Source organism: Canis aureus, chromosome 24 (genome assembly GCF_053574225.1).
Source record: "Canis aureus isolate CA01 chromosome 24, VMU_Caureus_v.1.0, whole genome shotgun sequence".
In the NCBI taxonomy this organism is placed as follows: domain Eukaryota; kingdom Metazoa; phylum Chordata; class Mammalia; order Carnivora; family Canidae; genus Canis; species Canis aureus.
In genome coordinates, this window is record NC_135634.1 from 48,363,293 (window position 1) to 48,389,966 (window position 26,674).

General features: G+C 48.8%; 1 protein-coding gene across 3 annotated transcripts in view; it reads right to left on the reverse strand.

The window, feature by feature from the left end:
- DRC11 (dynein regulatory complex subunit 11) overlaps positions 1 to 25,881 on the reverse strand; it is a 146,868-nt gene extending 120,987 nt beyond the window's left edge. For 2 of the 3 annotated variants that reach the window (XM_077869337.1, XM_077869339.1), the window contains exons 1-5: positions 25,637 to 25,881; positions 16,096 to 16,420; positions 12,391 to 12,510; positions 9,083 to 9,274; positions 6,829 to 6,900 (exon numbers count right to left, since the gene is read on the reverse strand). In XM_077869337.1, the coding sequence (XP_077725463.1) occupies positions 6,829 to 6,900; positions 9,083 to 9,274; positions 12,391 to 12,510; positions 16,096 to 16,420; positions 25,637 to 25,647 (720 nt within the window). In that variant the 5' untranslated portion in view covers positions 25,648 to 25,881. The remainder of the gene's footprint in view (positions 1 to 6,828; positions 6,901 to 9,082; positions 9,275 to 12,390; positions 12,511 to 16,095; positions 16,421 to 25,636) is intronic. The other variant, XM_077869338.1, reaches the window with a different exon arrangement.
- Positions 25,882 to 26,674: the final 793 nt, after the last annotated feature.

Below are 26,674 nucleotides of genomic sequence, written 5' to 3' on the forward strand. Positions count from 1 at the left end.
TCACATTTAGATCTTTCATCCATTTTGAGTTTATCTTTGTTTATGGTGCAAGAGAGTGGTCTAGTTTCATTCTTCTGCATGTGGATGTCCAATTTTCCCAGCACCATTTATTGAAGAGACTGTCTTTCTTCCAGTGGATAGTCTTTCTTCCTTTATCGAATATTAGTTGACCATAAACTTGAGGGTCCAATCATGAAATGGGCAAAAGACATGAAGAGAAATCTCACAGAGGAAGACATAGACATGGCCAACACGCACATGAGAAAATGCTCCGCATCACTTGCCATCAGGGAAATACAAATCAAAACCACAATGAGATACCACCTCACACCAGTGAGAATGGGGAAAATTAACAAGGCAGGAAACCACAAATGTTGGAGAGGTTGCGGAGAAAAGGGAACCCTCTTACACTGTTGATGGGAATGTGAACTGGTGCAGCCACTCTGGAAAACTGTGTGGAGGTTCCTCAAAGAGTTAAAAATAGATCTCCCCTATGACCCAGCAATTGCACTGCTGGGGATTTACCCCAAAGATACAGATGCAATGAAACGCCGGGACACCTGCACCCCGATGTTTCTAGCAGCAATGTCCACAGTAGTCAAACTGTGGAAGGAGCCTCGGTGTCCATCGAAAGATGAATGGATAAAGAAGATGTGGTCTATGTATACAATGGAATATTCCTCAGCCATTAGAAACGACAAATACCCACCATTTGCTTCAACGTGGATGGAACTGGAGGGTATTATGCTGAGTGAAATGAGTCAATCAGAGAAGGACAAACATTATATTGTCTCATTCATTTGGGGAATATAAATAATAGTGAAAGGGAAGAGAAGGGAGAAGAAATGGGTAGGAAATATCAGAAAGGGAGACAGAACATAAAGACTCCTAACTCTGGGAAACGAATAGGGGTGGTGGAAGGGGAGGAGGGCGGGGGGTGGGGGTGAAAGGGTGACAGTCACTGAGGGGGACACTTGACGGGATGAGCACTGGGTGTTATTCTGTATGTTGGCAAATTGAACACCAATGAAAAATAAATTTATTATTAAAAAAATAAATATGTTAAAGATCTTGTGGCACCTGGCTCATGGTCCTTTAGAAAGGCTGAGTTGATGTAACTCATGGTGCAGGAGAATGAGTGTCTCCTCTCACTCTCAATTATTTCAAGTTGGCAATAATCACAACCTGAAAAAACTTTTTTTTTGTTTTCTTATAGATAGGAAGACCTTACCCTATTCCATCAATTCTAAGATGCATAGTTTTCATAGTTGAATATATCCGAAATTAGGGATGGATGTACCTTACAATCAAGGTCATGTTTTGGTTTATTTGACAGTATTTTCTTTCTTTAAAGGCACATAAAAATAATGATGCATCTTACAATCGATGACACCAGGATTTAAGGAAATGCAGTATGTCAGTTAATTTTTAATTTGTATTTTTAAAAAAGATTTTATTTATTTATTCATGAGAGGCACAGAGAGAGAGAGGTAGAGATACAGGCAGAGGGAGAAGCAGGCTTCCTGCAGGGAGCCCAGTGTGGGACTCTATCCTGGATCCTAGGGTCATGCCCTGGGCCAAAGGCAGGAGCTAAACTGCTGAGCCACCCAGGGATCCCTTTAATTTGTATTTTTGACCACTAGCGAATATTTCAGTACATTTCAGTGTACATTTCAATGTCCCGGTGAATTAAAAGATTTTTTAAAAAATCATGGTAAAAAAGACCACAACAAAATTTATCTCCTTAGCCATTTTAAAAGATCCAGTTCAGCAGTGTTAAGTGTATTCACATTGTTGTGAAACAGATCTGTAGAACTTCTTAATTTTGCAAAACTGAAACTCCATACCCACTGGGCAACATCTGCCCCCCACCCCTCCCTCAGCCCCTGGCAGCCACCATTCTGTTTCTCTTAGTTTCTGGGTGTCTTAGATAAGTGGAATCACACAGTATTTATCTTTCTGTGACTACTTAATTTTCTTAACGTAATGGCCTCAAAATCTGCCCATGCTATATAGCGTGAGACAGGATTTCCTTCTTTTTATGACTAAATAATATGCCACCCAGCAAATGTGTTCAATCATAAAAATCCATGGGGCACCTGGGTACTCAGTGGGTTAACTGTCTGACTCTTGATTTCAGCTCAGGTCTTGATCTCAGGGTCATGAGTTCAAGTCCTGTGTTGGGTTCCCCACAGGGCTTGGAGCCTACTTAAAAAAACAAGCAAACAAACAAAAAAACCGATCTGCGACAGCTGGAAGAGAGACCACCATGTGGCTCTCAGAGCATGCCCAAACAACTGCCGGTCCAAGATGGGCTGCAGTCCCCAGGGGTCACAATTCCAAAAATAAATGTTGACTTATTTTTTAAATTCAAAGACCAAAGGGAAATCAAGAATGCAGATGATCAAGACCAAGGCGTTTCTTAAATCATGTATGCATACTCAGGGGTGATTTACCACATTTTTTTTTTCAGATAATAAAGGCTGGATGTCACGATTGAGACTTTATAAACATGTGCAGGGATGCCAGGCCGCTTCACCCAGAGACCATGCCCTTCCAAACATCTAGAACACAGAGTTGAATTCCTTCCTCAAGCAAAATAATTCATATTTTCTATTCTGTGCTGACAAGGGAGGAGATGCACAGAGGCCACAGCTGTAGGTGTAGTGGTCCAGGATGTGGGGCCGAAGGGAGGTAGAAGACATTCCTAAAAGAAGTGTATTTACCATGTCGCTTGTTACTTAGGACGCGCTGTCATAAAATTGATGAAAGCTGCACAGCAATATCATGAATATGGGACTAAATTATATATATTTTTTCTATATTTAATAATATCACCAATACTATCTTTTAACTGAATTAAATCCTAAAATCTCCGCAAAGAAAATCTAACATTTTCATACTAGGAGCCCTGATGGAAACGTGGCCTAAATGGACAAGTTCGTGGTCAATCACAGAAACGGGATCTGACGTGTCTCCCTACTCTTGGATCCACCACACACTGGTGACCCCTTGATTTCTCTTCTCTAAAAGCGAGAAGATGGAGTGCAGTATTAGCGACTATAACTTACACATAGAAAGAAAAGAGTAATACGATGAAACCCACATCCCGACGCTGGTTAAAAAAGTACAAATTACAGTATTTTTTTTTCATTTCTTCTATTATTCTCTGAGCACATTAACTGTTGTAAATAGAAAGAAAGGAAAAATCTTCAATCCTGATTTTTTTCTCCTCTTGAGATACACATTTGATAACAGGTACACAGAATTGGGAAAAGGTAGTGTGAATTGATACTGTTTAGTTTTCAAGTTTCTTTTTCTTTTATTAGTTTCAGAGGTAGAGTTCAGGGATTCATCAGTTGCATATAACACCCAGTGCTCATCACATCACGTGCCCTCCTTAGTGCCCGTCACCCAGTGATCCCATCCCCCCACCCACCTCCCCTCCAGCGACCCTCAGTTTGTTTCCTAGAGCTCAGCGTCTTTTAGATAAAGTTTCAGTTAAAAGAGCTACAAATTGTTAAAACTGTGATTCCTATCTGCCCCCCCATAACATTCTGAACATGTGTTTTATCTATAAATTTGTATTTTATTTATTTTTTAAAAAGATTTTATTGATTCATGAGAAACACAGAGGGGGGGGGCAGAGACACAGGCGGAGGGAGAAGCAGGCTCCATGCAGGGAGCCCGACGTGGGACTCGATTTCTGGACCCCACCATTCTGTTTCTCTTAGTTTCTGGGTGTCTTAGATAAGTGGAATCACACAGTATTTATCTTTTTGTGACTGCTTAATTTTCTTAACATAATGGCCTCAAAATCTGCCCATGCTATATAGCGTGAGACAGGATTTCCTTCTTTTTATGACTAAATAATATGCCACCCAGCAAATGTGTTCAATCATAAAAATCCATGGGGCACCTGGGTAGCTCAGTGGGTTAACTGTCTGACTATTGATCAGATCATGCCCTGGGCTGAAGGTGGCGCTAAACAGCTGAGCCACCCAGGGATCCCCTATCTGTAAGTTTTTAGACATAAAATACATTTTATGTATTTATGTAGTTTATGTTAGAAAGATATAAGAATATGTCAAAGTGTAAAAAGTAGGATCACGTGTTCACAATTTGCACGACACAGAGAAACTCTGAACATCAGTTTGAAAGATGCACAGTGGGATGTTTTAACTGTATGAACTATTTCTGGGCACCAATCTACAATTATAAAACTACTCTGATAGGAATATTGACATAATGTAAACTTTGCTCACTTTCTTCTTCTTCTTCTTTTTTTTTTTTTCAGCAAAGAAGTTTGCAAAGGGTCAGGATTTCTGAGCAAACAGGAATAAGGGTTTTAATGTTTGTGATGAGACAGATGGTCCTCAGGCAGGTGGGTGCCCACTTAAATCCCCGTTAGTGGTCTCTGAGCTGCCCTCGGCCCTGGGTCCTTGCCCAGACATCCCCATTCCTGATTCTCTCTTCTCTTTCTTTTTAAAAGGGTTTTATTTATTTATTCATGAGAGATACAGAGAGAGAAGCAGAGACACAGGCAGAGGGAGAAGCAGGCTCTATGCGGGGAGCCCAATGCCGGACTCGATCTCAGGACCCCGCGGTCATGCCCTGAGCTGAAGGCAGCCGCTCTACTGCTGAGCCCCCAGGTGCCCCTCTCTTCTCTTTTATTAGCATAGATTTTTTAAAAATTTTTATTTATTTATGATAGTCACAGAGAGAGAGAGAGAGAGAGAGAGGCAGAGACATAGGCAGAGGGAGAAGCAGGCTCCATGCAGGGAGCCCGATGTGGGATTCGATCCTGGGTCTCCAGGATCGCGCCCTGGGCCAAAGGCAGGCGCTAAACCGCTGCGCCACCCAGGGATCTACAGCATAGATTTTTAAAGATGGTGCTGGCCTCTGTTTTGGAAGTGGCTCCTCCACCACACCCCTCTCCTTCACCCCTGCCTCCTGGTGGAGCTCCCCTGGCCCCTCTGCTCCTCCCTCTCTTCCTCCCAGTAAATATCCTGCGTGTCTTTTTTTTTTTTTTAAGATTTTATTTTTTTATTCATGAGAGACAGAGAGAGAGAGAGAGAGATAGAGAGAGAGGCAGAGACACAGGCAGAGGGAGAAGCAGGCTCCATGCAGGAAGCCCGATGTGAGGCTTGATCCTGGGACTCCAGGAGGCAGGTGCCAAACCGCTGAGCCACCCAGGGACCCCATATTCTGCGTGTCTAAGTCCAGCCTGGCACCTGCCCCTCATAGCACCCAAACGAACGTGGGCGCTCGGAAAAAATCTCTGGCACTCGCTGTAGTGATTGGTTTTTGGAGTATTTTATCTCTTTGGTCTGCTTTGATATTTAGACTTCCCTAGATAATCTTCTCTGTTCAGTATTTTCTAATTTGTTACCTTAGTCACTCATGATACTGTCTAATCATTTTTTTTTTAACATATCGGTATCTGTGATTACACTCAGTGTATTCACATTTGCTTTTCTTCTTTTAGCCTCAGCAGAGCTTGGTATGGGATCAGCATTTGCAAAGATTTGGTCACAGTGTCTATCAACGTCACTAGTGCAGTGTTTTTATCCCTGGCATTAAACATGGGGCGCTAAATAATGTAGATCATGCCAGTGCACCAACTCAGTGCTAGAACAGGCCTTCTTTTAAATCGTGATGTCCCTTAAGGCAGCGAGGAGACCAGGCCCGCCAGAACGGTGGCCATCTGTGGCAGGAATGAGCTCTGAGAAGCGCTGGCGCGTGGGCCCGAGAGCTGCCTGCACGTCCCTGAGGCTCGTGGGTGGAAGGGGAAGGGGAAGGGGAAGCAGACACACTCTGAGTTGCCCCGGGGGACAGAGCCACAGCCCGGCTGTGGGGCCTGCAGGTGGGCGGGCTTCGGTGGAATGAAAGGCAGAAGCTTCTAAAAGGGATGACAATGGGCTGGCCTGGGGAGCTGGGGCTGGTGTTCAGGAGGGACTGGGGGTGGGGGGGTGGGGACAGGGCCTCTCGCATGGGGCAGGGAATGCAAAACACTCCTTTGCACAGAAAGAGGTGCTAAGACGGTCCCCAATTATCCCCCTGCTAGTGCGCACCCCTGCGTGAGGGTGCACCCCGTGGCTTGCCTCTAAGGGACCCAAAGAGGGAAAGGCGAAGCACGCAGCTGGTGACTGCAGGTGTCTCTGTCTCCTGTGCTAGCTCGGACCGATCAGGCTGCCACACGGAACGGCCCACGGGGAGCGGGGCTGGGGGCTGCCTCCAGCTGACAGCTCGCGAAAAGCAGGCCTGTGGCCTGTAGCACATGAGGGACCAAATCCTGCCAACAACCACACCAGCCTGCACGGGGACTGCACCTGGGAGGGCCTTGGGGGTCACCCTGCACTCGGCCTTGCGAGATCCCGAGTGGACGACGGAGCGAAGCCCGGACCCTGGGCCACAGAAGCTGAGGTGTGAGCGTGTGTTTGAGCTGCTAAACTGTGGTAACGTTGTTCCACGGCGACAGATAACGAACACACACGCTTCCAGTTGTGGCGGAGCAGTCACCGTGGAGGTCACCCGAGAAAAGCCAGCTGTCTCGGTGCAAGCCCATTCTGTTGATCACGAATGCTAACAGAGGGCAGTGCAGACATGACGCGGGGGCGGCGTCCTATTCGTTTCCACATTCAGAGCAGTCCACATATTCTAAGAGACGTGTAAACGGACGCAGGCCTGCTCCGCCCGTACATTACAGGTGATCCCGTTCTCTTAAGTCATTGGTCACTTATTTTTCTTTCCTCTCTTCCCACAAAAACTCTCTAAGGAAGACACAAGACTTAACCATACGCATATCCAGCCTGTAAGGGAACTTACCATACCCAGGAATATCATCTCCTCCTCTCTCTGTTTTTTGGTTTTCTTACACTGATGGAAACCTCGCCAAACCTAAAAACAAATAAAAGGTTACTTGACTAATGTATTAAAAAAAATAAAAAAGGAAAACATTGTCCTATGATTTCTCCCATTTCAAACAGTGCGATGACTACACAGTCAAGGCCGTTCATGTATGTGCGCATTGATGGAATATTTTTTCTTCTGTGATCATGGGCAAAGATTTTAAAGAAAGAACAAGGGGTGCCAGAGGCTGTCCCATCCACCTGGGGACCAGACAGGATCCACACTCGTCCAAGACCCTGGAAGCACATCTGCCAACCGCGCAACCCACTGCTGGGCCAGCGACAGCCTCACAGCTGTCAGAGTGGCTCTGACCCACAAGACAAGAGACAATGGGTGTTGCGGAGGATGTGGAGAAAGGGGAACCCTCGTGCACTGCTGCTGGGAATGCAAACTGGAGCAGCCACTGTGGAAACACTGTGGTGGTTTCTCCAGAAGTTAAAAATGGAGCTACCCTATGACGGAGGGATCGTACGCTGGATACCTATCTGAGGGAAATGAAATCACCGTCTTGAAGAGATATCTGTACCCTCATGTTCACTGCAGCATTATTTACAACATATCACATGGAAACAAACCATCCGTGAATGGATAAAAAATGTGATATACATATGTGTGTGTGTGTGTGTGTGTGTGTGTGTATAATGGAATATTATTCAGTCAAAAGAGGAAGGAAATCCTGACATTTGTGAAACATGCATGAACTGTAGGGCAGCACGCTAAGTGAAAAAAGTCATAGAAAGACGACTACTGTATGATCTCACTCACACGTGGACTCTAAAATACTGAACCTTCAGAAACAGAGCAGATTCGGGATTGCCAGGGGCTGCGGGGGGCGGGTTGAGGAAACAGGTGAAAGTGGCCCAAGGGTACAAACTTCCAGCTACCAGATGAATGAGTTCTGGGGATTTCCGTACACAGCATGGTGATGGTAGCCAACACCGTGTTGTGTGTTCGAAAGTTGCTAAGAGAGTGGATCGTAAGCATCCTCATTACAACAACTGGTAATTATGCGATGTGATGGATGCTTTAGTCACCCTTATGGTGATAATTCCTTCGCAGTAGACACGTATATCAAATCACGACAACGTACATCTTAAATATGCACCATGTCATATGTCAGGAAGGTGGGTGGGGCGGGGAAAGAAGAAGTGACTTTATAATTCTCATTAGCCAGAGTTCCCTACTTGGGTTTCTTTAGGAGAAACTTCCAAAAAAAAAAAAAAAAAAAAAAAAAAGGAGAAACTTCCAGATTTCAGGACCATGGGGCTAGATCTAAGGGCAGCACTTCATAGCTCTCAAAGAAAAGTTTCCACTGTAATGTGGGGAAAGGTTAACACGGTCACATCCAGGACGGGTACAACTCAAGCTCTGAACTCAAGACGCTGGTTTAGAACTTCCCATATTCACAGAAATTTGAAAGGAAATGGTTTGTTATTGGCCTCTCTGCCCCCACGGCCCCCCGTCCCCATTCAGACCCCAGAGGGGATGGGGTGGTCGCGACTCTCTGGCTGGGGTCTGCGTCCTGGTGCCTTCCTTCCCTCTCATCTCATTCTAATTTCCCCCACACGGCCAGCTTCCTCATTTTCCTGTAAGCAACCTTAGCCTCCGTTTGGGAAAAGACGGGGTGCAAACCCTCAGGGGTGCAAACCCATGGTGCTCATCTGGGGAGGACCCGTGAGGCCCACGTCTAAAGGGAACACCAACGTCCTGGCGCTCGGTGATGGCCACGGGCATTGTGAACAGTACGCAAGCCAGCAGGTGTTGGTCCTGTGCCCCTTCTGTGATTGCGTCTGTGTGTGAATACACTTGTAAAGATTCATGAGGGTTTATATTTCTTTCCAACAATTATCAGTGATCTTTAAAAATATTTGAACCAAATGCCCAGAATTTTATACCTACTTATAATAAATTCTAAAAACAAACAAGCAAACAAACAAACAAAAAAACCCCAAAACCCCCAAACGACCACAAGCCAAAACCAAAACCGGACCAAGCTTAGGTAACAGCTTCCCCAGGGTAAGATAATAAATCTCCCTGGAATTCAAAATCCTGTTCTAGTAAAGGTAGGGTTTTGGAGATTGGGGTTTCAGAGCTCACCCCCGACCCTGGGGTGCATCTCTGGCCGAGTCAACACACTTGTGCCCCAGCTCCATGAGCACCACACTCGCACCTTCTGAATCTGCAGCGCGGCGGCTCCCACGTCGGCGACTTTCTCGCCAAGTATCTTGGCTTGCTTTGATCTGTGTTCTCGAAGGAAGATTTGCTTCATGAACATCGCTCTTAGGCGACCTTGCCGTGCTCTCTCGGAGATCTGGATTAGCTTAACAGCCTCTTCTAGGGGGATACTCTTCACGCTGTATTTCTGCGGAAACATTCATGTTAAATCAGTGTTGAAACACGTTAACTACATCGGTTGATCCCAGAAGCATCACATGCTTACTTCTAAGGCAACCTTGCTAAGAGTTCCCAAACCGTTGATAAAGAGTCTGACGGTGCTTTAATACTAACCACACTCCTCATTAATTATGTGAATTTTGATAACGTGCCATGCTCATGCTCTGGTTCCATATTTAAGGACCCCATAAGCTTTCCTCTACCATTTCAAACAAAATACTAATTAGTTCCACAATATTTTAGGTTGGCAGCACATTATACTGGGAATGCCAATAAAATGGATTCAATAAAGCTCAAAATTGCTACCCATGTTTTATTAACTTAATAGTAGCAACATATAAATTAAAAGCATATCTTTAATATGAGAATTTAAAAAGTAAAACACACATGAAGTAAAATGCTGACTTCAAAATCAATTGCGGGATGATCTAGTAAATATGAGTAATGTTAACATCATTTTAGGCATATTCAATTTATACATGAAATGTCCTCTGCTAATTACAAATCTGCATTTCAAAACATCCAGATGGGATGGGAAGATTACGACTGGACAAAAACCAGGGCTGGTGCAGTAAAATGCTGCCTTTGGAGATGTCAGATGGGCCATGGGGAGGCAGGGCCAGGTGTGAGGCTGTGCCATTTCCTGAGGAGGGTCAGGAGCAAGGCTGCTGGGCCACTCAGAGCCCTGCGAGAGCTCTGAGTGGGCGCAGCAGTGGGCCTGTCTGTTGTCCCCAGGGCGAGGGAGAAGCTGGGCACAGGGCCTGGCTCAGTGGAGCCTCATGCAGGGACAGAGACAGAAGTGAGAGGCCTCTGGAATCAGAAAGTCATGGGCTGATGTCCTTATCAGGACATGATGTCCGACACTGAGATCCCGAGTGCGGGGTGCTCCAGTTCATCACCAGGGTCCCTGATTCTCAGGATGATGTCTCCTCTGTAATGGCCCCGGGGTGCTGGTGGGGGGGACAGTGCACAGGAAGGACCAGGGAAAGGCAAGGGACATTTACCGAGACCCTACAGAAGCCAGATGCTTTTCGTAGACAATCTTGGCAAATTCACAAAGCAACCTCCAAGGCAGGTATTCCTGTGACCAGTCAAGAGTTCAGAAGAAGACTGTGGCTGACACAAGAGACAGAGTCGCCACGAGTTCCCCCGGTCAGTAAGGGGTGGAGCCAGCTTGAAGCAAGACTGACCCTCTTCCCCATGGTGCATCTACCATCACTAGGAGCTCCCTCTTTCATGCAACGATTCCTCAGACGTTGGCTTTCCGTGGGATCTTGTCACCTTGGATATGCTGTGAGCGCACATCTCCAAGAATGCCCTCGGCGTGTTAGAGTGCAATGGGTATCATGTTGGCCTTGGATCAGACAAGGTACGTACAAGCGCTTAAGCGCATGGCCAGTGTCCTGCAAACACTAGTTATTATCGTACTTACTTCCTTCTAGATTTTATGTTGTCGCTCTGAAAATCATTACAGCCCTTACCGAGCACTTTGGAGGGTTTGAGAGGTCTACTCAAAAAGACAAAGATTTTTGAAATTTATGGAAGGCCTTAGAGTAAATATTAAGCATTAAAGATGTAGGACTGGATGGTAATAATCGCATCTCAAAATTCTTTTGGGCGGTATATGCTGCATATATCATCAAGAAATAAGCAGCTTAAGGTGAAAGTGGAGTCTCATGAGGCACTGAAGGGCATGGGAAGGTCACCCAGAAGTCGAAGGTGGTTGTCCAGAGCCCAGCATTTTGCTGACGTTAGGCCTATCAGAAGTAGAGGCTGAGATAGGGGTGGGAGGCTCTCTACCTAGCGGAGCCGGCTAGGGCTGGCTGCTGAGAAAGCAAGCTTCCTGCTGCTAACTCTGCACAAGCGGAGAGGGACACCAGAAAGGAGAAGCAGCAAAGAGGAATTTTGGGGGTTTGACTGTAGTGTGTACAATGTCACCTCCCTCCTCCATTTCCCCCATAAAATCCGCCATGAATTCTCTACTGCTCATCAATGCTTTGCTCCAGGGGATTCCTTTGGGGGAGCTGGATCAAGTGCTGAGTGCTTCCTTCTGCGTGATGCATGAACTGAGGACACCAAGAGGTGCCAGGATGGCTAGATGACCCCCCCTCCCCGAAATAGCCCCAGACAACTTCCAGGAATGCAATGCAGAGGGAGGGCTGGTCAGTGAGGGGAGAGGCGGAGGAGGGAGAGGCCCTCTTGAGTTACTGGGTCAGGACAGGTTTCCTAAGGGATGCTGCATCAAGTCGGGCTCTGCTAAGTGAGTACCATTTTGACAGGCTGGGTTGTAGGGAAAAGAGCAAGCCCTCCCTGCAGCATGGAGTGTGCCTGTGCACAAGAGATAGCACAGAGCCACCTCATACAGTCGTGCACCCTACCTGCTTCCTGCGGCAGGCAGACAGGGCACATCCTCTCCCTCCCCACTGCCCTTCTGGTGGCTCCCAGAATCTTCTTGGCATGAGGACCCAGGCTGCCAATACCCTATCTGTAGGAAGCCCATACGTGCTGGCTTCCCCAGGCACCGGGCTGCACCTGTGGCCTCAGCAGAGTCACTGATGGATAATTACTCTGAATCGTCCCAGCCTGGACGGCCAGCTGCCGCCTCCCTGCTTGGGCAATGACCAGCCGGGGATGTGAGGCACAGATGCGGGAGGCAGTGAGGGCCACCGAAATGCATAAGCAGACTCGCCAGAAGCTGGGTGTGGAGGTGCCACATGGAAAAATCTGGAAGGAAAAGACTGACCAGTACGTTATCTTAACAATTATTTCACAGGAAAACATTCTGCTTCTGACTTTCAAGGTGTCTGAGATGAAAAATGAATCTGAGCTGATAAATCTGCTCAGTCTCGGAGATACCGACTCAACCAACAAAGCATTATGTTTTGATGTCTAAGTTCTTGAAAAATAATGGTCACGAAGCATCAAAAATACATCCAGAAGGTAAGCAACTTCTTACATGCCGACTAGCAGGAGGCGTGGGTGCTGGTTTCCACCTGCTGAAAATAATGTCTCTCGCACAATTAGGAGCCACAGAGAAAGGTTTTATAGATTATGGAATGATGTTTATTAAAATGATATACAAACCTTTTTGGGTATATCTAATCCAGTGCTGGTTAATATTTGAGCAAGAATTTTCTCCCTTCCTTTGATTACTTCCAATTTCTCCTTCAAAAAATACTTGGGGATGGGAATATCTAATTGTTGCTAGAGAGGAGAAAAAATAAGCAAAAAGGCACAATTTTGTCACAATTGTTATTTTTGTCACAACTCCAGGACTCAAATCTATTTATAATATACAGTAAGGATTGCACATCAAAGAGATGTGCTTCATCTCCCATCTTTATTTAAGAGGCGATGAGGCCAGTGGTATGAAGAGGATTCATTACTGCTAAGGAGACACAAAATCACGGGGAAAAACCATCACCTTGGCCTGTTTTAATCATTTCAGTAAAACTTGAGAATTCACATCAGTTAATCCTCAATCGACTAATAACCTAATGAATGTCTTTAAATAAATATAATACCATCTCAGCCTACCTAAAATAATAATGCAAGATAGCAAAGTATTGTGACATAGAGATCTTTGAATTAAGCCTGATAATTTATCATCAGCATCGTTAATTATTTGCATGTAAATGATCACATTTTTTTTTCCTAATGATTTGTTTTTATTTTTACCTAAATTACCCGAAATTACAAAAATTACTGGCAAAGTTCATTTGCTTTATTAGGAAGCTTGCTTTTTATGCCATAAATAGAAACTTCTATGTTTCATTTATGCATATGACCAATATTTCACTTAGCAGAGGTCATACAACTATTTATCAGCCCGAGGTCAACTATCGGGGGTGTAGAAGTGTTATTCAAGCGTGTGGGATGGGCCCTTGGCCACCCTCATTGAGGAACACTGTCCTAGACTCTCAGACACTCCTGGCTGCCTTCTGGTAGACCAGTTGGCCCAGCAAAGCAAAGGTTCTGGTCTTCAGGGTCAACTCCCCTTCTTCCCATTTTCGCATGACTCTCCACACCCTCTCTCCCAACCAGGGGAGTTTGAACAGGCCTTCCCTTAAACAAGCATTATAACCATAAAGGAGTGTCTTTTTTTAGGACTTGGTGAGACAGTATCAGTACTAGGTGGCAATTGTTTTTAAAAACCAAACCTTCTTAAACTAATGGGAGTTTTCAGGTGAGTTTCCAGGGTCCACGGAGTGAGTGTGGCCTGCGAATGGAGGGCAGTCAGAAGAGAATGATTCTACTTTTATTTAATGTTGAGATTTTATTTATTAATAAGTGTGTTAAAATGATGTGCTCTTCTAACATTTAAGACATTTTATTGACATGGCTCCATCTGGTCCATTAGCTAAGAGTTTGGGGGGAGGAAATATAGCAGTTGAGAATGGAAGAGAGAGGAAGACCTGTATCGGCTGCTAGGCCTCCATCCACGTGACACTCTGTGTCCATCTCAGATACCTGGTGGTTTCCCATCCTCTGCAGGGTGAGATCAAGGAAACTTGTTCCAGCAGAGGAACTCCCTCTCTCTCCCTTACACGTTTCTCGACATTAGGAAGGCTCCTTACATGGCAGGTGGCAGAAACGCTCTTCTGATTAGTGTAGCTGAGGGGACACGATGGACAGACTTATGGCTTTGTGGATCTGGGACAGGAACACAGCAGAGAGTCTGTCATCAGCAAGGATGTGTCCAGGGATGAAGATGCCTTCAGGACGCTGCCATTTACTCCTCCTCTTGGTGAATCTGTTTTGTCCTCTCTCTTCTGTGCCTCTCTCTTTCTCTCTCCCTCTCATTCTCTCCCTCTTTCACTCTGAAGAGCAGCTTTCTTCATTCTTCTGAGCATCTGAGAGCTAAGGCTCCAACTACTTACAAATTTGGGAGACTGTAGTTGAGACTTCAAGACAGACACTCGCCTCTCTGTCTTGGTTTCAGAATCTCTTGGGAAAGGATCGCCTGGTGCAGCATCAGGACCCATCCTTGGACTGACGAGCTGTGGTCAGACTGCGGGTCATACTGTACAGATAGCTGGGGGCCAGCCCAACAAAACAGAAGGGAGCTGTGCGCTGTGTGGGTGGTGGCCACAGAGGCCCAGACCCAGGGGTGCTGGTTGGTCAGGCTTCCACCCTCAAGCGCAGAACTGAGCCCTGCAGGAGCTCCCAGGGCTGGTACATGTGTGTCTCCCTGGCCCGGCACCGCCCAGGAGTCCACGCTGCTGCTGTTGGACACATTCCCTTAACCACCTGGACCCAGGTGTCATCACGTGGCTCAGGGTGCATGCTCCAGAACTGGTGGAAAATACAGTTGAGAGTCTCCCAGCAGGAAGGCTTCTTGGACACTGTCACTCATTTGTCACCCGTTTCAGTACTCATGGGCTCTGAAAAAATGATCTAGGTGAATCAGAAAATCTGAAGGAGGGGATCTCTGGGTGGCTCAGTGGTTTGGCGCCTGCCTTTGGCCCAGGGTGTGATCCTGGAGTCTCGGGATCGAGTCCCACGTCAGGCTCCTGGCATGGCTTTTCCCTCCTCCTGTGTCTCTACCTCTCTCTCTCTCTTGCTCTCTATGTCTATCATAAATAAATAAATAAAATCTTTAAAAAGAAAAAAAGAAAAAAAAGAAAATCTGAAGGAGCCCATGACACAAATTTCATAAATGTCTTCTTCAACTTCAAGAATCTTATTTAATATTTTCTGAATTAAATTAACACACTTAATATTGCTTTATTAATTCAACTTAGGGATATGATTTAATGACTGTTTATTTCATGTTTATCCTCAGTTGTTCTCAATCTACTCACATGGGTGAGTAAAGTACACCTGACCGAAAAAAATCTGGTGCTTTAATCCACGCTCTTATAACTGAATGCAATAAACATAAAAGTTCCAGAGTGATTGTCAACATTTGCAATCATTTTAGCTATTCTTTATAGTCCATTCTAACAAAGTGCAATAATAACGCTAGGAAAGTCTATTCCAGAAAGAAACATAACCTTTATAGAATCTTGAGTATGTTCAAAAGAAGAAGCATTAAAATGCCAGGTAGAAAATTGAACACTGTCTCCTTTTAATCTTATTTTAGGGAAATGTTCTTTTCAGAATGAAGACGGGGCTCATAGGACTGTGACACTGAAGTGAGCTGTCCACTGGCCGCTGGCAGACTCGGCCAGACAGAGCATCAGAAGAGACTCTGGGTGTCCGGCAGTGAAGGTCGGGGGGCACAGTGCTCACAGCTCCAGGGCATCAGGGAGAGGCAGGATGTCCTTCTTTCTTGTCTGAGTCTCAAAGGCCTATTGCCAAAAATGCCTGAGTCACCAGAGACCCAAAGCAGAGGAGCAGATGCATCCACCTGGGAGTAAGGAACTGGCAACCAATAGACTGCTCATCCTGAAGAAGATGATGGGCAACAAAGTCCAGAGGGAGATCTCATTTGGAAGCAGAGGAGTGGGCACTGGGACTGGGACTCGGGAGGGACTGTGTCACAGGGTATTTATCAAAGAGTTGGCCTGCTCCAGCCAACATCCCTGGGCAGATACCATGGTGACAAGGAAGACAACATCTTCAGTGTCCGATGGACCCAAGGTCTGTGTGAAGGTGTGTCTATGCCCAAAACTACAGGAACCCAATGCTTGTCCATGGCCACATGGTCCAACTAAGGGCAATGCTTCAACTTTTCATCCAACAACTGGCAACTACTTCTAGAGAGTCACTAGGAAATTGGCCCCAGGCCTCCATAGCTTATTTAAAACAATAAGAAACTGAGAAGAGAAGAAGTTGAGTACTTACAGGAGCCAACTTTAGATCCTGTAGGATGTCATCAAAGTAGTGAAACTCGGTTAATTCCAATTCAACCATTTCATTCTTCAGTTCCAGGACGCGACCCATCACTCCATCCAGGATTTTTCGGATCAGTATTCGCTTCTGCGGGTGGACGATCTGGTCATAGACATCCTCCAGGTTTCTGAAGATCTGCACATATTTTATGTAGAAGGTGGCCAGCATTTGGAAGATGAAAACTTGATTTCTTTGTGATTCCATCATGTTCTGGGACTCTTTATCAAGCAAAGAATTGAGGGCTTCTTGGGTCTGATGCCACATCTTATTATACATTCTGGGGAAGGGGGGGAGACAGAAAATAAGCATAAATTCCTTCATGAGCCATACAAAACGGGCAGCTGGAATAGCTGCCATGACACAGCATCAAGCGTGAACCGAGAACACGGCATGTAGTTCCCTTTAGACCATTTACGTCTTGTTTTGAGCTGCGTGTGCTTTTTGCACAAGACTACCGCTCTTGCTATCAAATATGTAGCTTGAAAAATACCTTTCACCTAAATGACAAAAGTGAGTCCTCACCGTACCCGTAAGACCAGCCTGATCGTACCCATTTCAGAGATGAATAAGCTGTGAGCCAGAATATTCCACTGACCTGTCCATACACACAGCTGGTGGGGCATGAGATAGAGCAACACCACGTTGGAACGTGATTCTGCGCTTACCTTGTAAAGTCAGACACGGGCCGACCCTGTGAACGAACAACCATACCCCAGAGAAACTCTTAGAAATCTCTATCAAGAATCAACATAAGAGCGTTTTCTTTATAATAGCCCAAACAGGGAAACAGCGCAACTGTTTAGGAGTAAAAGAACAAACAACCGCACCGCGGTGTATTCGCAGTGGACTAGCCCCAGAGTGGGGAGGGTGAAGGGCTCACAGCTCTACGCAGCGACGACGAACCCGAGAACCATGGCGCAGGGCAGGAGAGGCGAGGCACGGCTGGCCCTGGAGACGGGCCCCCGGGTCCGCATGAGCGGGGTCCGCGCCCTCGGTCGAGTCGGAGGAGAGTGAGATGCAGGGTGTCCTCTCCCACGGCCTCCCTGGTGAGCACCCGGCTGGGAGTGCTCAGGGTGGTGGCTGCTCTGCTTTGCCAGCCCCGGGACGCCAGGCCACCCCTCGTTGGTTCCTCGATGGAACCCTGTCCACGTCCCTTCGGCCGGTCCCTCTATTAACTGTCCTGCTGAGCCTGCCATCCTTTTCCTGCCCGGACCCTGAGCAATATATCCAAGGCAGACTTCTTTGGTGGTGTTGACATTTTGGGTGACAGTTTGGCTCTCTTTATATCCAACAACCAGATGAAAAGCTACTGGAAAGTTCAGTGTGTCTGGGAAGAGGCTTATTAACTCTCCCGGGGGGAGGGACGTGGGTGGGTAGGATCCTGGCTGCTTCCCTGGAATGAGGGGGGAGCCCACAGCCCATTAGGTCTATCCTGTGCTGGTCAGGGGGGCTCAGTCTCTGCCTGGATGCAGCCAGTGGGTCAAGGGGAGGGAGGGCTCTCGTGTCCTCTTCACTGTCAGCCTGGCCTCCCAACCCCATCCTCACCTGTGTGTGGCATCCCTGGACCCGGGCTGCCTGCTGGCATGGGGGCAGCTGGGCACCTGCTCTCTGGGGTCGAAATGCCCCTTAGGCAGACCTACCACCTTCAACCCCACCTCAAAAGGACCGGACCTTACCCCCCTCTCCCAGGGTTCTGCTGGAAGGTGGGCTTTATCCTCGCTGCCCCTCTGCTGGCCCACGGGTCCCACGTCTTCTGGCCTGCCTCGTCCCCCTCATCTTATCTGCTTTCCTTCTTTCCGTTTTCATGGCATCTCCTGTCAAAGGCTCTCATGTCCCTTTGGCCCTTGTGTGTTTATAGCCTTTGACATCCTCTGTTGCCTCTATTTTGGAGGTGATTCAGGAAGAGCGGGAAATAACGATGCTCATTCAACGCACCCTGTTTCACTGGAAGTCCCTCACTGACCTTCCCAAGGTCATTACCGGGCGTCCCCTCTAGGTCCTCTGCTCTGGTCCCACGACCTGTCCTTCCTCACTCATGCTCCACGCTTCCCTCTGAGAAACTGTAAGCACCACGTACTGGAATCGACCCCACGCTGCGGCCTGTGCTAAGTGTGCTAGGTCCTCGCCACGCTCCACGAACCGGGCTCCTGTTACTCCCACTGAGGTGGGGGGAGGTAGCCTGCTCCTCAGGGGCGGGGTCAGTGTCTGAACCCAGTCCATGTGATTCCAAGCTCAGAACCATCATTCAGCACTGTGCCACCATCTCAACCTTGACCAAAAATGAAAGAACCGCCACCACCACCACCAGAAAATACATCATCATAACTCCTACCCGGATGATGGGTGAGGAATTTGATCTCAACGTTTTCATGTCCGTTCGTCTGGTTGCAAGTGGGACTGAATACCCACCTGCATGTTGGTTGTTTGCAAGTTCTCTTCCTCAGACTATTTATCCATTTGTTTTCCTTGTTTTTAAATTGGATTGCCTTTCTATTAATTTACGGGAGTTCTTTATTTATTATCTTCAAAACATCTTTTTTGAAAAATTTTCTTTATTGCCAACATATAGCATAACACCCAATGCTCATCCCGCCAAGTGTCCCCCTCAGTGCCCGTCACCCAGTCACCCCAATCCCCTCCCACCTCTCCTTCCACTACCTCTTGTTCATTTCCCAGAGTTAGGTGTCTCTCTCTCTCTCTCTCTCTCTCTCTCTCTCTTTTTTAGATTTTTTTAAATTTTTTTATTTTGGTTTTTTTTTAATTTTTTATTATTTAAAAATTTTTTTTTTGAGTTAGGAGTCTCTCATGTTTTGTCACCCTCGCTGATATTTTCACTAATTTTCTCTCCTTTCCTTTTATTCCCTTTCACTAATTTTTATATTCCCCAAATGAATGAGACCATATAATGTTTGTCCTTCTCTGATTGACTTACTTCACTCAGCATAATACCCTCCAGGTCCATCCACGTTGAAGCAAATGGTGGGTATTTGTCGTTTCTCATGGTTGAGGAATATTCCATTGTATACATAGACTATGTCTTCCTTATCCATTCATCTTTTGATGGACACTGAGGCCCCTTCCACAGTTCGGCTATTGTGGACATTGCTGCTAAGAACATCGGGGTGCAGGCATCTCGGCGTTTCACTGCATCTGTATCTGTGGGGTAAATCTATGGGGGTTCTTTATATAAACTGGGTGCCTATGGGCTCCTCAGCTTGCCTTCCATCTGAGAAGCTGGTATCTTACCATGGCCCAGGGCAGGCTGTGGGCAGGCTGTGGGCACCTGTGCTCCACCTCCATCCTGCTGGGAAGGGTGATCTCACTGGGATTCGTGGGGGTCCAGCTGCAGTCCTCTGGGCTAGTCAGGAGCCAGGTCCCCCAGGGGCAGCAATCCCAGAGCACAGTGTCCATGCCTGTGCATGGGCCTGCTCACTGCTGTGTGCTCCCACTCTGTTCCTGGTGCAGAGATTTTCAATTTGCGTTAAAAAAATTCCTTAGTTTTTCGATTTAAAATATTTTCATTTTATTTTAAAATAGGATATTACACTATTAAATATAATAAATGCATTATTAGTGTGTGGTCAATTAATATAAACTTAAAAGAACTATTAAAAACTTTTTAAAAAGATTTATTAATTATTTCAGAGAGAGAGGAAGCATGTGCGTGCATGAGCACGGGGAGGAGCGGAGGGAGAGGGGCACAAGCCGACTCTCCACCGAGCTCAGAGCCCCACCCGGGGCTCCATACCAGGACCCTGAGATCACGACCTGAGCCCAAATCCAGAGTCTGATGCTTTACCGGCTGAGCCACCTGGGTGCCGCTAAAAAATAAAATTTTTAAATAAGACATTAAAAAAAATTTTTTTTCTCATCTCTTATTTTTATGTTCCTGGAACAGAGACGAGAGACTTTCATGTCCTTGGCCAAGGGTTAGAAGCTTCTCTTGGTGCATGAAGAGCCTTTTGGGTTCGGATGATGGTGGTGGCAGCGGCTGCGAGTAGGTAAGGCCGGTCACCGTCCTAAGTACTTGACAGCTGTTGGCTCATGTGGCCCCAACCCCTGGCGAGGCAGGTGCTGCCCTCACTGCCGTTCACACACAGCAACGCTGCCCTGCGTCCCAGAAGTCTGGTGGCTCCAGGGCTCACGCTCCGAGCCACTTGGGGGCCTGCTGTTGTCAGGGTGGAGCAAATGGGGTGACGAATCACGTGGCACAGTCACGATGGGCAAAGATCTGCGGTTGAAGACATACTTCCCCTCCCCACTGAGGCCGCTGGGTTCGGATCCTGAGCATTGCCCCGGGTGGCCCCCGGGCTGCGAGCATCACGGGTCTCCAAGCTTGGGACATATTTTAAAAACTACTGCCAATGAAAGAGCGTGCTGCCAGATGACTCTGGGCAGAGGGAACGTTTGTAGGGGGGATGTTAGAGGCCATCTGGCGCAGACGAAGCGGCTCTCAGAGACGACCCCATCACAGGACCTTCTGGCTCATGCCAGCATCAGGTGGCATCACGGTGGCGACTCGGCCGGCTGCGCCTTCAGAAAGCAGGTGAACGGGACAGGATTGGGAAAGGCTGAAACCAAGATATCTGCCCAGCGGCGGAGGTGAAGCCGGGAAGGGTGCCCAGAGCTGAGTGTGGGGGGACGGCAGGGTGGCTCAGTGGTCGGGCACCTGCCTTTAACTCAAGAGGTGACCCCGGAGTCCTGGGATTGAGTCCCACATCAGGCTCCCCGCAGGGAGCCTGCTTCTCCCTCTGCCTGTGTCTCGGCCTCTCTCCGTGTGTGTCTCATGAATAAGTAAATAAAATCTTAAAAAAAAAAAAAAAAAAGAAACTGAGTGTGTGCCTGGTTCACTGAAGCACAGACTTGGGGGACGGGGCACACCCAGGTGTCCCCTGACCTGGCGAATGACACCAGCTGTGAAACCAATGTTCACATAAAACAGAAAACCATGTGGTTTGTTTTCTGGCCTAAGCCTGTCAGGACAGCATTACAGAAGAAAATTACAGGCTAATTTTGTTTAGAGCTCAGATCTGAAAATTCCACTTGGCAAACAGGACACTGAGCCGGATCAAAAGAGTGGTTCCCTCTGACCGGGGAAGAGGTCGCCCCAGGAATCTGTGAGCATTCAGCAGAAAGACAAGCTGAGCTAAATACAGCAACAGAACGGCACAAACTGAAGGTTATTTCCACAGATGCCAAGAAAATGCTCAATGAATTTAATTTATGGCATAGGCCTGATTAAGAATACCGTCCACATACCCCCAAAGGACGGACGCTGTCAGCCCTTCAAAATGCTGAACACCATGGACCAAAAATACTTTCCGGAGGCACACCAGAAACCTAAAAGACGGCAATGAGAAAGGAGGAAGCAGACAGAAAAGGGATTAATACAAAAGAATTCAGAAAATGCTTGTCAATGACACAGTTGCAAAATCCAAGGAAATCAGCAACAAGATATAAGAAGTCAACTGTACAGCAAAGTTGCAAGACATTGATAAAGGCCACACAAAAAAAAAAAAGTCACAGAGAAAAATACGAAAAACGAAACCCTCTTTCTCGTACTGATTAAATATCTAAGAATGGATACGGTGGGAGCCACACAAGATGTAACTGAAGAAAATTCTAGAGTGCTAGCTGCAAGGAGGATCACAACAGGCAGAGGCCGGAGAGACAGGACAAAAAGCAGACTCTTGAGACTGGCATGCAGATGTAATACTACCGAGAATTTGGGACTAATGTCAATCATAGCCATGATTTCTACAAGTGGGGGTGGGATCCGTAGTGATAAATCAGGGGCATTTATCAGACTTCAAAGCCAGGAAGCACTAAGATTGTGCAAGACCCCAGGGAGGCTGCCTCGTGGGGTGCAGACGGGGCGGCCTGAATCCCACAAAGACCCACACCAATCATGATGAGGGATGTCGGGTACAGGATGCTTCCACCAGCGGCCACAACACCCAAACCGATGGACGGAACATGCCCAGAATTTAGGAATGTGTGGACGCGGCCTGGGGGCAGGCTCAGCACGGGGAAGCCTTGCTGCCCCAGCTCAGCGCGATCTCGGCCTCCACCCGGGGTCAAGGCAGGAAGCCCTCCAGGGCCGTGGCTCCGCGGAGCCCTGGCTGGAACTCTGAGCCACGATTCTCCCGGAGGCCCGAGCCTTCCAAGTCTCACATTTGGGTGGTGGCCTCTTCCTCCCGCACCTGCCGCTGTCCCAGAGGGCCCTGCTGGGGGCACCAGGGGCTGGTGGCTGGTTGACGGAAATATCAGGCAGCCGTGTGAGCCAGCCAAGCCCGCATCATCACGCATCAGCTAGTAACCACCAGCTGTCACCCCGTCCCCCGCCCCCTCCTCCCAGCCCCTGGCAACCATTAACCTCATTTCTACTCTGTTTGCCTACCTCGGGCATTTCACATACATGGACCCACTTAGTAGGTGACCCTTGCGCTCTGGCTCCTTGCACTCAGCACACCCTTCCAAAGTGCACACGTGCCTCTCCTTGCTGCCAAGTATGTTCCCGACATGTACACACCACAGCCTGCTGTCCACGCTCCAGCTGATGGACGTGGGGCTGTTTCTGCGGCTGTTGGGAATGAGGCCACGGTGAACATCCCTGTGTGCGTATTTTTATTTTTCTTGGGCATAGCAAGGAGGGTTTTATTTTGTAAATAAAATTTTTATTTTTAAAAAAATAAAGAGATTTTTAATTTTGTAAAAAGATTTTATTCATTTATTCATGAGAGACACAGAGAAAGAGAGGCAGAGACACAGGCAGAGGGAGAAGCGGGCTTCCTGCAGGGAGCCCGATGCCGGACTTGATCCCAGGACCCCGGGGTCACGCCCTGAGCCAAAGGCAGACGCTCAAACGCTGAGCCACCCAGGGGTCCCACGCTGAGCCACCCAGGGGTCCCACGCTGAGTCACCCAGGGGTCCCACAAGGAGGGTTTTAAAGGCAGGATGCTGTAAGTTTCGCATCAGCATCGTCTCCTGGGGTGGGTGGTCTCAGGCCACAACGTCCTGTGCCTTCACTTCCTCAAGGGGCAAATCTGGCTAACGGCACCTCTCTGACACCCCGAGGATGACTGCGGGCTGGGATCACAGATGTGCAAGTGTTCTGGGGATCGCAAGTGCACCTTGCAAAGAGAAGGTGGTATTTTATCCATGAGGTTACTTATAATTTTTTTTTTTGAAGTGCGTGATTGGTTTCAGACTTGGGCGTACGACCAAGAAATGTTTCAGAGTTTGAAGTCAGGAGGACCGTGGGTGGAGAACACTGAACGTGACAGTTGAACACGGCCAGCCTGCGATTTCCATAGCTTGGCAGATTTTCTGTGGCTGGGTGGGTGAGGGAGCGGAAGACCGGACTGTTCAGACATCATGGGCTACGATGAAAAATATCTAAATCTCGCAAAGTGGGAATTCTTCCCAAGATATTTTATACAGGATAAATCTCCAGATTCTCCCAATACTATGCAGCTGTTTGTCCTCTTTCTAGAATATTCCCTTGGCCTTCTTGCCTAAGGGAGGCCCGGCTGCCCTCCCGTGCAGCCCTCACAGGAGAGGCTCCCTTTCCACCAGACTCTTCCGACGACTGCGGAGCTGGAGGGTCAAGGTCCCTGCTCCTCACTGCCACTTCCAGATCATTCTCCCCACCCCACCCCCTAGCTCTGAACCCCATTTCACCGGGTGGCATCACCACCGCCCCTCAGCGTCACCACCGTCTCCTCCTACAGCATCTTTCCAGGCCCCCACGGGGTGTCTACCCCATGAAGAGCATTTACGACAGACTCTACCCTCCTCACTCCCCTGTGATAAACAACCCAGTTCCTCCCTAGAAGCCAAGACCTGGAGCCGCCGGCTGGGGCTCATGCCCCCACCAGCAACATCACCCCAGTCCCCCCTCCTCCTCCACACTATCCCATTTCTTTGACCCCCGGTCCATTCCAAGTCCTGCCCTTTAGCAAAGTTACATGTCACTGCTTCCTATCTGTCTCCTGGCCCCGCTTCCCCACACCAGCTATAGCAAAACCCCTTTAAAAAGCTGGCCATGCTCCCGGGTCTACAGGGTCTCTCCAAATGTCCCCTCCCACTCTCAGCACTCTTCCCACCCCATCCCCCACAAGGGTCAAGGGCACGCTGGGGCCCCATGTTGCTCAATGCATGGCCCAGTTCGGTTCTCCTCTGACTCGTCTGGGCAGCGTTTGAATCCTTCACTCCCCCCCTCCCAGAAACACTACTTCCTGTTCACCTGGCTTCCAGGACACGGCGCTTTTGCTTCCTCCTCACTGGTCACACCTTCATCCCCTTGCTGGTGCCTGCGCCCCAGTCTCTTACCACCGGATGACACCAGCCTTCATCCGTGGACCCTTTTTCTGTCTACGCTCACTCCGTGTCCATAAAGCCAATCTGCATACCAACACCTGTCGAGTCTATACTTCATACCTAGTAGACCTCTCTCCTGAACTCAATGCTTGAATATTCAAGTGCCTACTTGATCTCCGACGGGCACTTCAAACTCAACACGTCTAAAACCGAGCTCCCGAGGGATCGTCCCCACCCGCAAAATCTCAGTAAGGCCTTGACTTCTCTGCCTTTTTTTTTTTTTTTCAATTTATTCATGAGAGACACAGAAAGAGAGAGAAGCAGGCTCCCTGCAGGGAGCCCGACGTGGGACTTGATCTCAGGACCCCGGGGTCATGCCCTGGGCGGAAGGCTCAATGGCTGAGCCCCCCAGGTGCCCCGGCCTCTCTGCTCTTACTTTGTCGCCTAAACCTGCGGTTAGTTAATAGCGCGGCTGCAGGCTGGAGCTGCGGCGCCTGGTTGGCCCGTCTGCTGGCTGGGTGTGAGCTACTTAGCCTCTCTGTGTCGTTTCCCAGCTGTGAAATGGGAATAACAATGTTACCAGGCCCTGTGTAGAGGGGTGCTGTGAAGCTCAGGTGTCCTGCCCTATTTCAAACCCTCAGCGCCCACAGATCAGCCCCACCACACGTGTGCAATGGGCACGATGAGGACAGCACAGCACCCGGGGAACTCTCCTTCCTGTACCCCGGCCACCCGATGGGGGTTCCCTGGTGGAAAGCCACGTGGTGCAAGGGGGCGTCCTGCAGCTCCTTCGCGACCTCACAGGGCACCTGGGAGTTCCCACAGGGCAGCCCCTGTGCCGCTGCGCAAGAGGGACTAAAGGGCAGGCGAGGACTGAGCGTCCTGGAGATGCTGCTTTTCCAAAAAGACGGCAGCGAGGGCACCGCCAGGGGCCTGCGGGAGCTCACCCCCGGGGTGGGGTGGGGGGAGGCAGTGACGGGGCGTTGGGAGGCCTGGGCGAACGCCCTCCCGGTCCCCAGGAGGCTGATACTCTATCCCGAGCCCCAGCTTTCTTTGCTGCAATGTAAAAAGAGGGAGGGGAGGGGGGAGGAGAGCAGGACAAGAAGCGGGCCAGGCCGCCCTTCCGTCCGCCGAAGCCCGCCCAGCCATAAGCCGGCCGCCCATCACTTACGCGTTCGACATGGCTGCTATTTCCCTCTTTCCCTCGCCCGCCTGGAAGCTCCCCCGTCTCCCGCTGACGGGCGGCCGGCTGCAGGCGTCGGGACGCCACCAGGGGCGTCCAGAAGGAGGAAGGGGACGGGGCTAGCCTGTCACTCCGGGCAGGACAAGGCGAGAGCCGGCAGGCGCGCGCAGGCTCGGCCAGGTGGGCTCGAACGTTCCCTCCCCACCCGAGGCCGGGCTCAGCGGGCCGCGTCGCGGAACCTAGCAACCGGGACGCCGCGCCTGCGCAGTGCCGGCCGCCCCCGCCCCCCCCCGAGCTCCACGCGCCTGCGCGGCGGCCTGGTTCCCATGGCAACCACCGCGCGGCGCCTGCGGGATGCTGGTCCAGCGCCAGCGAGGGACCAGGATGCGGAGGAGCCCACCTGCGCGCGGACCAGCACGGGGCCCAGCCCCGGTCCCTTCCGCCGGCGCCTCGTCCCCCCGCGCCGTCCTCCCGAGTCCCCGTTTGCCCCCTTTTCATCCGCCTTCCCATGTGCGGCCTTGATGCTTGTAGCCTCAGTGTTCCCATCTGTAAAATGACACAACAGTCGTTCCTTTGTTCGGGACTTGCCAGGACTTCTCCCGCCCAAGCGCAGACTTAGGTTCTGGGGATGCAGGGCGCCTTCTGGGGCGAAATGGAAGTGAGATGAGCTAGTGTGCTGTAAATGGAAGACGCTATGTGGAAGTTCCTTATTAGCAAGCTGCTGTGAGTGTCTGCTTTCACTGCCGTCCTTTCTTCATCTTTAGTAATGATTGAGATGCATTTGCAATTTTATTGTTTTTGCACACACACACACAACAATTTTTAACGTGCGATTCCTACAGGAATATATTCAGAGCCCATGCAGTCGAAAGAGCACGGAGAAGAGACATCCGCATGAAAATGACGGCGTGATGGATCACAGAGCCTCTCTCCCACAATTACTAATGAAATGGACAAAAGAACAGCAAAAATCAGCAGCCACAACAATAACAAGAGAAAGGAGCAAGGAAACAAACAAAAAAATCG